The 13,718-nt window shown below is 47.3% G+C and overlaps 1 protein-coding gene across 1 annotated transcript in view; it reads left to right on the forward strand.

Annotated features, from left to right (window-relative positions):
- Positions 1-11,785: 11,785 nt before the first annotated feature.
- Positions 11,786-13,718, forward strand: part of klf7a (Kruppel like factor 7a) — a 36,486-nt gene continuing 34,553 nt past the window's right edge. Inside the window, exon 1 of the mRNA XM_072657284.1 lies at positions 11,786-12,346. Within this exon, the coding sequence (XP_072513385.1) occupies positions 12,245-12,346 (102 nt within the window). The 5' untranslated portion in view covers positions 11,786-12,244. The remainder of the gene's footprint in view (positions 12,347-13,718) is intronic.

Here is a 13,718-nt window from a genome sequence, read left to right on the forward strand (position 1 = left end):
AGAGCGAGAGAGAGAGAGAGAGAGACTGTAGAGACTTGCTGTCAATATCTTCACATGCAGTGAGTGAGCAGATCTCCTTAGATGTGTGTGTGTGCGTGTGTGTGTGTGTGTGTGTGTGTCTGTGCTGGCCTGTAATATCGGACAGATGGATGAACAGACAAGCTCTCTCTCCTTGGCAGAGTAATAGGCAATCTTCCAAACGAGATTATGCAATGCAAGGCATGTTCCATAGCATACTGAGCGCAGTATACGTCTTATCTAACTCTGCAGGACGCCGCCGAGTTCAGCCTCCACCGAAACAGACTTGGAAGCACCTGCTCCTCCTCTCAAGTTCTGCCAGAACTGTTAAACTTTCAAAGTGAGTCAACTACCCAACTTTCCTCAAGGATCCAGATCATCCAAAGGCAGGTTGATGGACCAGAGGAACCGAAGCCAGCTGACGCCTCAACTACTGCGAAGAGCAGGACCCTACAGCTGTGGACGAGCACAGTTTAGTGAGCGCCAAAGCTGGGAGATCAGGGACTGCTTGGACATTTCGGACCACACAGTGACCGGCAGTGTCGCTGCCACTGCAGATGGAGCCGGGTTTTCTTTTACTGACAGTTTTGGACTGTGAATTCATTGAGGCGGCCCTGGGATGAGTGTTGGTGGCCAACGCCATAGACACATATGCTTAGACGGCCCATTGGCCACTTTGACCCCTGCTGCAATACGTCAACGGAAGTGCGCCAAACACACTCCAGTACGATTGATCAGTCTTACCTGTGAAAGGTAATCCCTAAGATCTAGCTTTGGACCTTTTTTTATCCAGTACAGTCTAATTAGATATCTAGGAAGTTGCCTGGATCAATATGGCGGCAACACTGCCGCATGATCCAGCTGCCAATGCGGCGTCTAGGTACGTATGTCCGTCGCTAGCACGTCGGCAAAAAATCGTCCGACCAGCATCACCAACAGTCACCGGTCATCAGTGTTCGTGTCTGAGAGTCTTCAACACTGACTAATTCTCAAGATCTTCTTGATACAAGTCCAGATGTCAATGGGGAAGCAGTCCAGGGGCCCCTGTGGGGTTAAGAATTGAACCCTGGAGTGGCTCAGCAGACTGAGACGCTGACACCAAGGCATGAGGATAGCGAGTTCAGCAGCCGGAGCCAGAGAGAGCACAACTGGCCATGCTAGCTGTTGGGATCCTGCGCATTCCTCCAAGCACATTGGCAATGCGGCATTGGCGGCTGTCTGAAAATAGGCGGTGTCTGACCTCACATGACCCACTCACTAGGGGGAGCCACAAATGGTTTTCTGAGCGATGCTACATAAGAACCACTGTTCTGTGAAGAACCTGATCTACACTTGAGGTTCCTCAGCAGGTACAGGGGTTGGTCACACTCATACTGCTCCATTAGAACATGGTTCTGGAAGGTGGTTCTTCTCTGGCATTGCTTAGAGAACCATCGTAGCAGCTTTACTAGTAAGAGTGTGAGCTGATAAATGGTTCCTGTGGTTAAGCATATCCACACACACACACACACACACACGCACACACACTCACAGTGGGTGAATGTCATTACCTGACCTGACAGCTGCTATGCTTTGCGTTGCCATGGCACCTCAGTGAATGGCCCAATTCCACGACCTCTGACTTCCGTGTTTTAGCATGCAGTCACCCATAAAGACAATCAAACACACACACACACACACACACACTTCCGTACCCAGTTGTTATCAGATCTGCTTCGTGATTATTGATACACCGTAAATCATCATATTTAACATTTTCCAGTGGCAGCGTTTCTTTGGTATTAGCGTAGCGGCATTTTAGCGCTGCGCACATCCCGCTGCGTCACAGCCCCTATTTAAATGTATTGATTTGCATACATTAGCATGCACTTAACGAGCTATTGATAATACAGCTTATGAATGATTGAACAGTGAACATGCAGGAAGGTTTCCCATCTCATTAACGTCAAGCTGTGCTTATTCCCCAACGGGTAACACCAGTCCGCCTAGGTTCAGCTTCCCATAGGCTGGTCCTGGAGCTGCTGATCTGGGCCTACGCCACTCCAGTTTGGGGCCTGTTTCATCCGAAAAAACGCCATTTACGAACTTTTACGGCAAATGTTCACAATCCGAATGATCATGTAAAGAAACAACGGCTATATTTAGTCCATAAAAGGAAGAGGAAATAACTCACTTTTGGAGCATTTCTATTGGTCCATTCATCATCACCACCATTTTGGCGCAATATAAAGAACAACTGCGAATCCGAATTACGTCAAAACGTGAAAAACGTCAAAAATGGATGACGAGTATGATGGATGTATACATTAGCGATGTCCCGATCTGGATCAAGATCAGGGCCGATCCAGGCATATCCTAATGGATCTGGTATTGGCTTTTTGAATCCCAATCCAGGTCCAGGTCCATGTCCAGATCCAGGTCCGAGTCTTTGCTTTAACATTATCCGACTATCCGATATTATCGCCAAGCCGGCTGCATCAGGAAACACTGACACACTCTGTTTTACCAGCGGGAGAACCGAACCGGAGAACCGCGCTTTAAACCAGCACATTTAGAACCGATTGGAGGCTAATGCTAATGCTAATTCTAATACACACATGCTAGCTATAGAAACCCAAATCACAGCATCACATAAACCAGCTATTACACACCAGTAGACCAACAACCACAGATATCAGTCCAGAGTGGAAGTGATTAGACTGGAGTGTTGTGAAGGAGCTGGGAGCTGATTGGTCAGGGAGGAGAGTCAGACTGGATTATAGAATAAAGGGACTTTACTGAACCGATTCATCAGAAGCTCATCTGATCTGAACTGTGGGGCTGTGGATCGGATCGGTATCGGCAAGATACGTAGTATTAAGAGATTTAGATCGGACTGATCCCTAATATATATATATATGTATATATGACCTCCGGTTTGTCCGTGATGTGATGAGGTCATGCGTCCCCCATGTCATGTAGTGCAACCTTAGTCTTATTATAACACAAGTGCAATTCCTCAGACCCCCCATTTCACTCCAGTCCCGTGTTCAGTAAAATGATGAGGCCATGTTTCCCCCGTGACCCCTACACGTCTGACCTGGCTGCCAAGCAAAAAAGGGCCCCCCCAGCTTTCCTATCTGCATCACATTAACCTTTTAAAGGTGGTCGCCTGTCCTGCGTCTCCTTGTCCTCAGAAGCAGCAGCTCTTCAGGCTCTCGTGGTTGGGGCTGTGCTCCAGTCTGGGCTGCGTTTCTTTTTTTCGTTTCTGTTTATTCATCTATCTTGGCAAAGGAGGCACCAGCACAGCAGTATGTCTGCGAGGAAGCTGATGGTGCAGTTCGCACTGCTCTCTTCCACTTCTCCTGGGGAATGGAGGCCTCACCGTGGGGCTCGGACGTTTACTCCTCACGCTGTACTCTTTTGCTGCCTGCTGGCCAACTGGAAGGCGGAGGAACTTCGGAAAAGGGTAGCAGAGCTCAGAGCTGTTTCTGAGTCTGGGAGTGGCCTAGAGAAGCGATCCCTGGGATTGCGTGATTGGTTGATTTGGTCATGTGACTGCTTCAATTTATCGCCTGCATGGCTAAACACCATCTCCTATGACAACGACTCCGCCATGTCTCCAGAAAAGTGGAGACTGTTCTTCAATGCCTGAAACTTTACGTACTACACCTAAACCTACACCTAACCTACTACACCTAAACCTAACATACTACACCTCAACGTCATTCTTACCACAACCTGACCTTAACTTAACCTACTACACCTCAACCTACACCTAACCTACTACACCTCAACCTTACCCTAACCTACTACACCTCAACCTACACCTAACCTACTACACCTAAACCTTACCCTAACCTACTACACCTCAACCTATACCTAACCTACTACACCTCAACCTAAACTACTACACCTAAACCTAACCTACTACACCTAAACCTTAACCTAACTTCACCCTAAACTTAATCTACTACACCTCAACCGTAACCTAATGCGCTTAAACCTACACCTAAACTGACCCCACCCTAAACTTAATCTACTAAACCTAAATTTAGCCTCCTACACCTAAACGTAACCTACTACACCTTAACCTAAACCTAACCACAACCTGACCTAAATGTAACCTACTAGACCTTGACCTAAGCCTTACCTGACCCCACCCTAAACTTAACCGACTACACCTAAACTTAAATCTATCACAACGTGACCTACACCTAACCTACTACACCTAAACCTATACATAACCTACTACACCTAAACCTACACCTAACCTACTACACCTAAACTGATTCAGCTACAGCCCAATTACACAGCCTGCATGTGTGCATGTATGGAGCTGTCCCACTAAGTACAAAGCCCAACTGTTGGGTCTCGAACATTCCCAGACCAGAACAGGCCTGCACCCAGCCTACACAGAAAGGTGTAGGATATGGCTTTCTCTCATTTCCTTTACATTTGCATGCAGAAGTACAGGTTCAATTCCTCGACTTTGCATTTTTTCACCCAATTTTACTCCCAATTCGATTTTTCTGTCTCACACACAGAACCACAGCAGAGGGAAGGTGCTCAGATCTCCTTTGGGCCAAAAAAAAAGATGTCATTTTCTTTGCGGGACGTCAGGGAGCGTATTAATTTTCAGCAAAACCTTCTTGATTAGCATCCTATTTCATGGCTGCATTATGCTGAAGACATGCAGTTAACTGCCATTAGCCTGCTCGGTGGATAGCGTCTCCTTCATTATTAATGCTAAAATATGGCAGGAAATGGCTTCGCTAAGACAAAATTGAGGGGAGGAGAAGAGACCGTAGGGCCAGGCTTTAAGAAGCCACGGAACGGAAGGTGCTTGCGTCTGCTGGATAAACGGACTCCTGCGTTTGCGAGTCGGGATTACGGCCCAGGTTCGTCTTTAAACATACAGATGATGTTTATAATCCAGCGGCTTGATTAATGCTGTCCGAATTGTAATGCCTTTACCCGCCCTGGAAAAAGTGGAGTAAGTGGAGTTGAGGTGGTTTAGTCACTTTAGTCTTGGTCTGATAGACGTTAGAAGGCTTTGTACAGATGTTGTTGCGCAGTAGAACAGTACACTTACTACTACACCTAAACCTAACCTTACCCCACCTTAAACCTAACCTACACCTCAACCTAAACCTAACCTACTACATCCCAACCTAAACCTAATTCTAACCTAAACCTAACCTAAACTTAACATACTATATCTAAACCTAAACTTAACCTACACACCTAAACTTAATCTACTACACCTAAACTTAACCTACTACACCTCAACCTAACCTAAACTTAACCTACTACACCTCAACCTAACCTTAACCTACACACCTAAACTTAACCTACTACACCTCAACCTAACCTAAACTTAACCTACTACACCTAAACATAACCTACTACACCTCAACCTAACCTAAACTTAACCTACTACACCTAAACTTAACCTACTTCACCTCAACCTAACCTAACCTTAACCTACACACCTAAACTTAACCTACTACACCTCAACCTAACCTAAACTTAACCTACTACACCTAAACTTAACCTACTTCACCTCAACCTAACCTACACTTAACCTACTACACCTAAACTTAACCTACTACACCTCAACCTAACCTAAACTTAACCTACTACACCTAAACTTAACCTACTACACCTCAACCTAACCTTAACCTACACACCTAAACTTAACCTACTACACCTCAACCTAACCTAAACTTAACCTACTACACCTAAACTTAACCTACTTCACCTCAACCTAACCTAAACTTAACCTACTACACCTAAACTTAACCTACTACACCTCAACCTAACCTAAACCTACTACACCTAAACTTAACCTACTTCACCTCAACCTACTACACCTCAACCTAAACATAACTTAAACATAACCAACTACACCTAAACTTAACCTACACACCTAAACTTAACCTACACACCTAAACTTAACCTACACACCTAAACTTAACCTACTACACCTCAACCTAACCTAAACTAACCTACTACACCTCAACCTAACCTAAACTTAACCTACTACACCTAAACTTAACCTACTACACCTCAACCTAAACATAACTTAAACTTAACCAACTACATCTAAACCTAACCTTAACCTACTACACCTAAACCTAAACATAACCTACTACACCTAAACATAACCTTGCCCCACCTTAAACCTAACCTACACCTTAACCTAAACTTAACCAACTACACCTAAACTTACCCTACTACATCTAACCCTAAACCTAACCTATTATGCCTACACCTAAACTTAATATACTACACCTCAACCTAAACCTAATTCTAATCTAAACCTAAACTTAACCAACTGCACCTAAACTTAACCAACTACACCTAAACCTAAACCTACTACACTTCAACCTAAACCTAACCTATTACACCTACACCTAAACTTAACCTACTACACCTCAACCTAATTCTAACCTAAACCTAAAATTAACCATCCACACCTAAATCTAACCTTAACCTACCACACCTAAACGTAACCTTGCCCCAGCTTAGACCTAAGCAACACCTTAACCTACACCTGAACTTAACCTACACCACCTAAACCTAATTCTAACATTAACCCCACCTATCCCACCCTCCACCCATGTGAGCCCTAGCGCTAGTTCCGGCAGTAGCAGCAGTGTAGCTGCCGTCTTGTGGAGCCTGTCGGGCTAAAACAGGCCAGTGACGGACTGCGTTTAGACGACTCTGAGCTGAACAGCCTGTTTTTATGGGCCAATATGGTAACGGTAATTGGCCTGTGTGTGGAGATGTCCTCTGTAACCCGAACACCTGCGCTGCCTCTCAAGTCGCTTGTAGCGCGCCCGGGCTTTCAGCTATCATAACGCAGGGGACACAGATGTTAGAAGTGGTAGTGTTCCCTCGTGGGACTGTGTTATCTGAGGGTCCCTCTATTTTCCCTCTCCACTTTTATATGAACTGATAAGAAAAGGAAGAGGAGGAGATACCGTTCCAATGGAAATGCCAAATGGAACCAAAACGGTTTGATCCCAGATGACAGGTCCATGTGGGGCCTGTATGGGTAGCCCAACCGGTAAACAGAAAGTATGGATGCCCACCAGGATCAGTGATGGGCGATTAACATGGGCCCTCTCTGGGTTGTACATTGCATCATATAAGGCCTAGATGTGAGATTAGGATGGGCTGTAACAATGGGGCCAATTTGGTCCCAGCTCAGAGCCCAGGCCCACCTGGAACCCATCTAGCTTACGTTCCACCCAAATGAGCCCCACAACAAGAACCCATAATGTTAAGGTTCTTAGAGTTTTCCCCTGGAACCAAAAGTCCCAAACAGTGATCATCCAGAAGGCTGGCCTACCTTTGGACGTCAATCAAGTACTGACTCATTTTTACATCATGGAGATCTGTCCTGGTACCTACTAGAAGCCGTGGCCACCCACCAGACGCCTGGTAGATATGTGTTCCATAATGACAACACTAATTTTGGAGCAGCATATCCAATATAGTCAATACACTATGTGTCCAAATATTTATGGACACCGTTTCTAAGCAATGCATTCAGCTACTCAAAGTTATCCACCCATTGCTGACACTGATGCCTAGTCCCTGTAGAGAAGCACTGACAATACAACAGAAATCTCCAGAGCAGGTAAACCCATGGTGCCAATGGGTTCTAAAGCCAGGCGTGGGTTAGAGGAGTGTAAAGCCCCCCAGCATTGAGCTGTAGAGCAGTGGAAGAACAGCAATGCTCCACCAGAATCGAGAACCAAACTGTGATGTTCTAGACAATGACTGTGTCAGAACATCTCCAAGTAGGTTTTGTGTGGTGTTCCTGCTATGCGGTGGTCAGTAGTCACCAAAGGTGCTCCAAGGAAGGACTTACTAAAGCGACAGGGCCATAAGCGCCCAAGGCTCATTGATGTAACCCATGAAGGTCTCCCTCCCAACCTACAGGACTTCAGGGCTCTCAGTGCCAGATACCACAGGAGGCCTTCAGCGGCCTTGCGAGTTCCATGCCTCGATGAGTCTGAGAATTGGCGTCGGAAGTCTTTAGCAGTAGGTCTAGCTTTTGTCTCTGCCTTGAGAAACTCAACATGACTACTCGAGCAAGGCAGCAAGCCTCTCCAAGGTTCCCTGAGAACCCCTGAGGTCCGATTTTGGGACTTATGAGGTTCACAGCCCTCCACTCCAGCCCATCTCCAACTCCTCACGTGCACCTTCCAGGCCGCCTGGGTCAGAACATCTACAAAATATCAGGCTGGTCTTGTGGTGGGGTGCTCCTGTCCCGGTGCTCCAAAGAAGGACAAGCGCTAAACAGGTGTCCGGGTCACGGCACCAAATGCTAATTTATGTGATCTATTCCAAAGGATCTGCTGCTAACATGAGTCTCGGTGCCAGATACCACAGGACGTCTTCAGAGGCCTTCAGAGGCGAAGTCCATGCCTCGATGAGTCTGAAAATTGGCGTCGGCAACAATCTGATCCAGTGGCTGCAGTGGGTCTCGCTCAACAAGAAACTCAGCCTCTCCAAGGATCCCTGAGAACCCCTGAGGTCCGATTTTGGGACTCATGAGGTTCGAAGCCCTCCACTCTGGCCCACCTCCCACTCAGGTAGCAGATGAAAGAACTGAGAACTCCCCACATACAACCTTCCAGGCCTCGGGGTCTCGTCCCACGAGGAACATGAATAATTCAAGGGCTACGAGCCACTAAAAGCGTAACCCCATTCCGCGATTACCCTGCCTTTTGCTTTCCAACTGAAGGGGCGAAAAAAAGGAGGAGCGAAAGGAAAAAAAAGGAGGGGGTGGCGGGCGAGCATCTGCCTTCCTCTGCTCCTCGCAGGGTCTTTCATATGATCCACTTATCTTATTACATGCTTGAGGTCAGGGCTGTTGTAAGACGGCTGGAAAGCACTTACGGCTCAAAGAGGCAGTCATGCTTATAGTTCATCTTATTTCCATGCAAATAACGCAGGAGGACTTGGATACCGGCTCGAATTCGGCAGGCTGTATGAGTGTGTGTGTGTGTGTGTAGAGAGAGGGAGAGCAGCATTAATGCATTGTAGATGTTCTAAATCTTATTTTACATACTTCTAGCGGAAGGAAGCTTCACAATGAGGAGCTTAACTGAGTGACACACAGGGGGGAGGGGGTGGATGTCAAGCTTGGGTTTAGAAGAATGGTTCACCCAGAAATCAAATGGACACAATGTCCCGCACTCACTTCCGTTCCCCGCACTCTTAAAAACAAAGGAGCTTCAGAGGGTTCTTTGAGGGATGCCACAGAAGAACCACTTTTGGTTCCATCCTTTTAGAACTTCTCTTTTACCAACTGATGGAGGACTAACAAGCTCTAGAAAGTGGGAAGTGGGCGTGGCAAAATATCTGGTGCAGCATGGAGCGCTTACAAACCAGGCCCGGGTTTCTCAGAGCGGTTAGCTAGCCGTACTTGGGGCCACAGAACCGTACGGTGGGAGGGATTAATGGTGTAGGGATTAGCTGATTGGCTGATTGACATTTACGTCACCTTTGTGCTCCGCCTCTTCAAGAGCACTGAACATTAGCGTAGCGACAGGTTCGCTTTAGCGCACTGTATTTTAATAAAGATTAGCATACTTGAGTCGGCTACCGTGGCGTTAGCACGACCTAGCTACCGGGCTCATCCAGCGTCACTACCTACCAGGCTTGTCCAGAATCGCTACTGTGGCGTTAGCACTGCCTTGCTTACCAGCTCATCCAATATTGCTACCGCAGCATTAGCACTGCTTAGCGTATGGGTTTGTTTAATATTGCTGCCACAGCGTTAGCACAGCCTGGTTACTGGACTCATCCAGCATCGCTACTGCGGCGTTAGCTCTACCTTGCTTTATGTGCTCATTCAACATCGCTACTGCGGCGTTAGCACTGCCTGGCTACTGGGCTCGCCCAGCATCGCTACTGCGGCGTTAGCACTGCCTGGACTAATGCAGGACTGCTGCTATAGCTCTCCGTTAGCATAGTGCTAACTGCATGGCAAGGTTGCCAGGCACTCCAGGTGTTTTCAGAGAGAATGGCCTCCTTGGCGTGGCTTGAGAAGCTAACAGGTGACTTATCTAGGCCTCAGTGAGTAAACTAGCTGGTGTTAAGTAAGCCAGCTGTCGAGTAAGCGATTAAAAAAGAAACATAATTATGAAATATTAGTGTGAGCACTTCCTGAAAATGTAAGCCGTAGCTGGGGTCAGTACCGTCGGCGAACGGTACGCCGTGGCCTTAGTGACCGTTCGGCCCTACAGTGGAAAAGAGGCCACACGGGTTTTGATGAAATACACAATTTAATGTATTATTCGAATGGAATCATGTTAATCTTTTATGCTTTTAGAGCTAAATAATAAAACAATGATATAAAAAATACATCCCGCATCAATAATAAATATATCATGTAGCAGGTTGTGAAGGATCTGTCTGATGATGGCTACCGTGGATGAGCTGCATTATGAATAGGAATGGAAAAAACAGGCGGCAGGGCCTCGTGCGGAGTGTTAATGGAGGCTAACTGCTGTAGTGAAGGTCTGTAGTGAAGATATTGGACATACCTGTGATTCTTAGGTCTACAATCATTAAGAGCACCATACTAATACAGGGGAGGGTCTCGCTTTCCACCACATCCCAAAGGAAGAAGAAGAAGAACCAGCCCAGAGCTGATTGCCAGGTGGTGCATCATCATTCTGGAAGTAGCCGTCAGAGGACGAGGGCCAGCTGTGGCCGGAAAGGGATGCCCATGATCAGCAACAGTACTCAAACAGGCTGTAGCATTTAAGCAGTGATTGATTAGTATTGATGGGCTCAGAGTGTGCCGATAGCACCATTACACCACCACCTCCACCAGCCTGGACTGTTCACTCCAGAGCCAGCCCATGCCTTTACGGGGCCCTAAGCAGATTTTCATTTGCCCCCCCACCCCCCAGCCCGCCATACCACCACCTCAGCACCAGATGCTTCATTACTTCATAGGGGACTGATATTGCGCAATACGCTGAAGCGCCCGGGCCTTTATTGACAACTATGAAAATTAATTAATATAAAAAAAATCATTTTATTATTTAATGTTATTTTTAAAATATAGATTTTTTATCATGTTATCTCGGTGCTCTTGGGGGCCCCCTGGTGGCGTTGGGATCAGTGTTTCTCCAGTATTTCTCCCAGCAGTGTGTTGGTGAGCCTGTGCTGAGCCACTGCAGCCTCAGCTTTGTGTTCTTGGCTGAGGTGAAGTGGGACCCCAGGGACCCCAGCGGGATTCCAGCAGTCTGAGGAGACCCAGGAGCTCAGCAGCAGCTCTAGGAGTCCTCAGACCTCAGACCCTTGTCCGATGGTTGATGTGTAGCTCTATTACTTTAACCACTGCACTGCTGTGATTGTTGCTTTTTATTTATTTTAATTTAGTTGATTAAAAATGGCACTAATTTAATCATATTTCCTTTAAACCCGTCATAAAAGGTTTTATCATCCCGCTTCAGGTGTGTTTTTGAGGACGAGTGCTCTGGCTACACCTCTAAAGAGACCCTAACCCTCAGACTGCCTCCGACTGAATGAACCTACTCGCCTCGTCCCTCCGTTTATATAGCCTTCTAAACATAGCTCGCGCTCGGAACCGGCCGTGGCCCCGCCCCGTGTTCGATTCTGCGCTTCGAGCCCCGCCTCCTTCCACCTCTCCGCCAACGGCCGTTCGTCCGCCCCTTTTCCTCCCTTATATGGCTACGCATACGGCCGTGATGGACAGGGCCGTGCGCACCACGCCCCCCGCTCGCCTCCTCGCGCCGCGTCCGTCACCCGCGCGCGCATTCGAAACACGCTGGTGCAGGTGAGCGGAGAGGGGCAGGGAGCGGGCAGCGAGAAAATACCCGGATTGTGGAGAGAGGGGTTGAGTCTGACAGGCACGCGCCGCATCAACTCCTCACTTTCGGCTGCGGACTTTCCCATGCGCGGCGCTCGCGCACTCTTCCCACCCGTTTAGAGGCACGCGGGGCGGTTTGCTTTTTCGTATTTCTTTTATTTATTTATTTATTCGGCGCTTTATTATTATTATTATTATTATAATTATTATTATTATTGTGGGTAATGGCGCCAACGCTGAGGTGAGACGCTCTCGCGGGCGTTCTGTGAGAAACCGTTTAGCGTTAAGTCAGAGCCCCCCCTCTCTCTCTCTCTCTCTCTCTCTCTCACGCTTTCTGTCAGTGTCGCTCGACCTCTCTCTCTCACACACTCACTCACCATGGACGTTTTAGCGAATTACAGCATTTTCCAGGAACTCCAGCTCGTCCACGACACCGGCTACTTCTCCGCCATGCCGTCTCTGGAGGAAAACTGGCAGCAGGTGAGAGCGGCTCCAACATTTCAGTCGTTTTTTAGATGTTTATTATTTTCCATTGCAACTTTCCCTCAGCATTTCCGCCCGTATTCCAACAAGTCCCGCCCCTCCGCTGCTGCTATTGGCCGGCTTGCCTTCTAGAACGCGTGCACACGCACTGCTAGCCAATCGGAGTGCAGCGGGGGGAGGGACGTGCCGGAAAACGGGTGTCAAAACAACACAGCGTCTGACAGCGATTCAATCAGAGCAAATTTAAACTGCAAATTATTTTAAATATAATTTTTAAATATATATATTTTTTTACATTTTTCGCTTTTAGACACTAAAACGTTGAACGGATAACCGCTGTAGACCAGCATTTGAAGTTTTTCCGTAGATTATACGTCACGTTATTTTCTCCAGCTAGGTCCTGCGGTGACATTTAACGAACATAAATAAATAAATAAATAATAAACAAAAAAACTGCAGTAAATAAATTCATAAACTCAAAATAATTACAGCCGTTCCCCTCGTGACCGCGCAGAATGGGTTACGTGTTGTAAATGCAAGCGCGTGATCCCAACTAGCCGTGTGTGCGTGTGCTGTATAGACGAGAGGACGCGCGCGTGGATCTTTCTGTGTGTGTGTGTGTGTGTGTGTGTGGAGGTCGAGCATTGCTGACAGGAGTTGGGGCAAGTGTGTGTTGTTCTGTAAACGCACTGAAATTGTAAATGCAGCTGTCTGTGCACATCTGCACATCAGAGCCGGACTGCACGTGCGAGCGTTTGATTGGTGGTCAGGTTAAGGGGGGCTAGAGGGTGGGTGTTGTTGAAGACGCTGACACGAAGAAATGGCCTTATAGTGTGGGCTACGGTGGAGGATGTGGGTCAGTGTGTGTGTGTGTGTGTGTGTGTGTGTGTGTGTGTGGCAGTCAGTGAGCGTTTGCATGCCTTGCATATATACCTGCATGTCTGTGGGCGCCTATATAAGTGTGTATGGTGTGTATACGTGTGTGTGTGGGTGCTTGAGGCAGAGGCAACGCTTGGCATTGCTGTGGCCTTCTGACCGAGTGAGTGGCCATAGCACAGCACAGGTCCCCTACTCTCATTGTTCTCCACCACTTACACTGAAGTACTCTCAGGCATGAAGAGGAACTACTTTACCTACCGCACCTAAAACCTCCATCAGCACCGACTCTGCTGACAGGTGGTGTCCATGAAGCTACATGAGCTTTTTGTAGCAACGGGCATAGACTCACATAAAAGTAGAAGAATTCTGAGTTCTGAGTTCAGCACAACAGCCCCAGGGCATGATGCTCCCGCCACCATGTTTAACAGCTACTACAGTGTTCCGGAAGTTGAATGCTGGTCACTGGGATTAAACAGCTCAATCTTTGTCT

This window comes from Salminus brasiliensis, chromosome 15 (assembly GCF_030463535.1).
Source record: "Salminus brasiliensis chromosome 15, fSalBra1.hap2, whole genome shotgun sequence".
NCBI classification, from domain to species: Eukaryota; Metazoa; Chordata; class Actinopteri; order Characiformes; family Bryconidae; genus Salminus; species Salminus brasiliensis.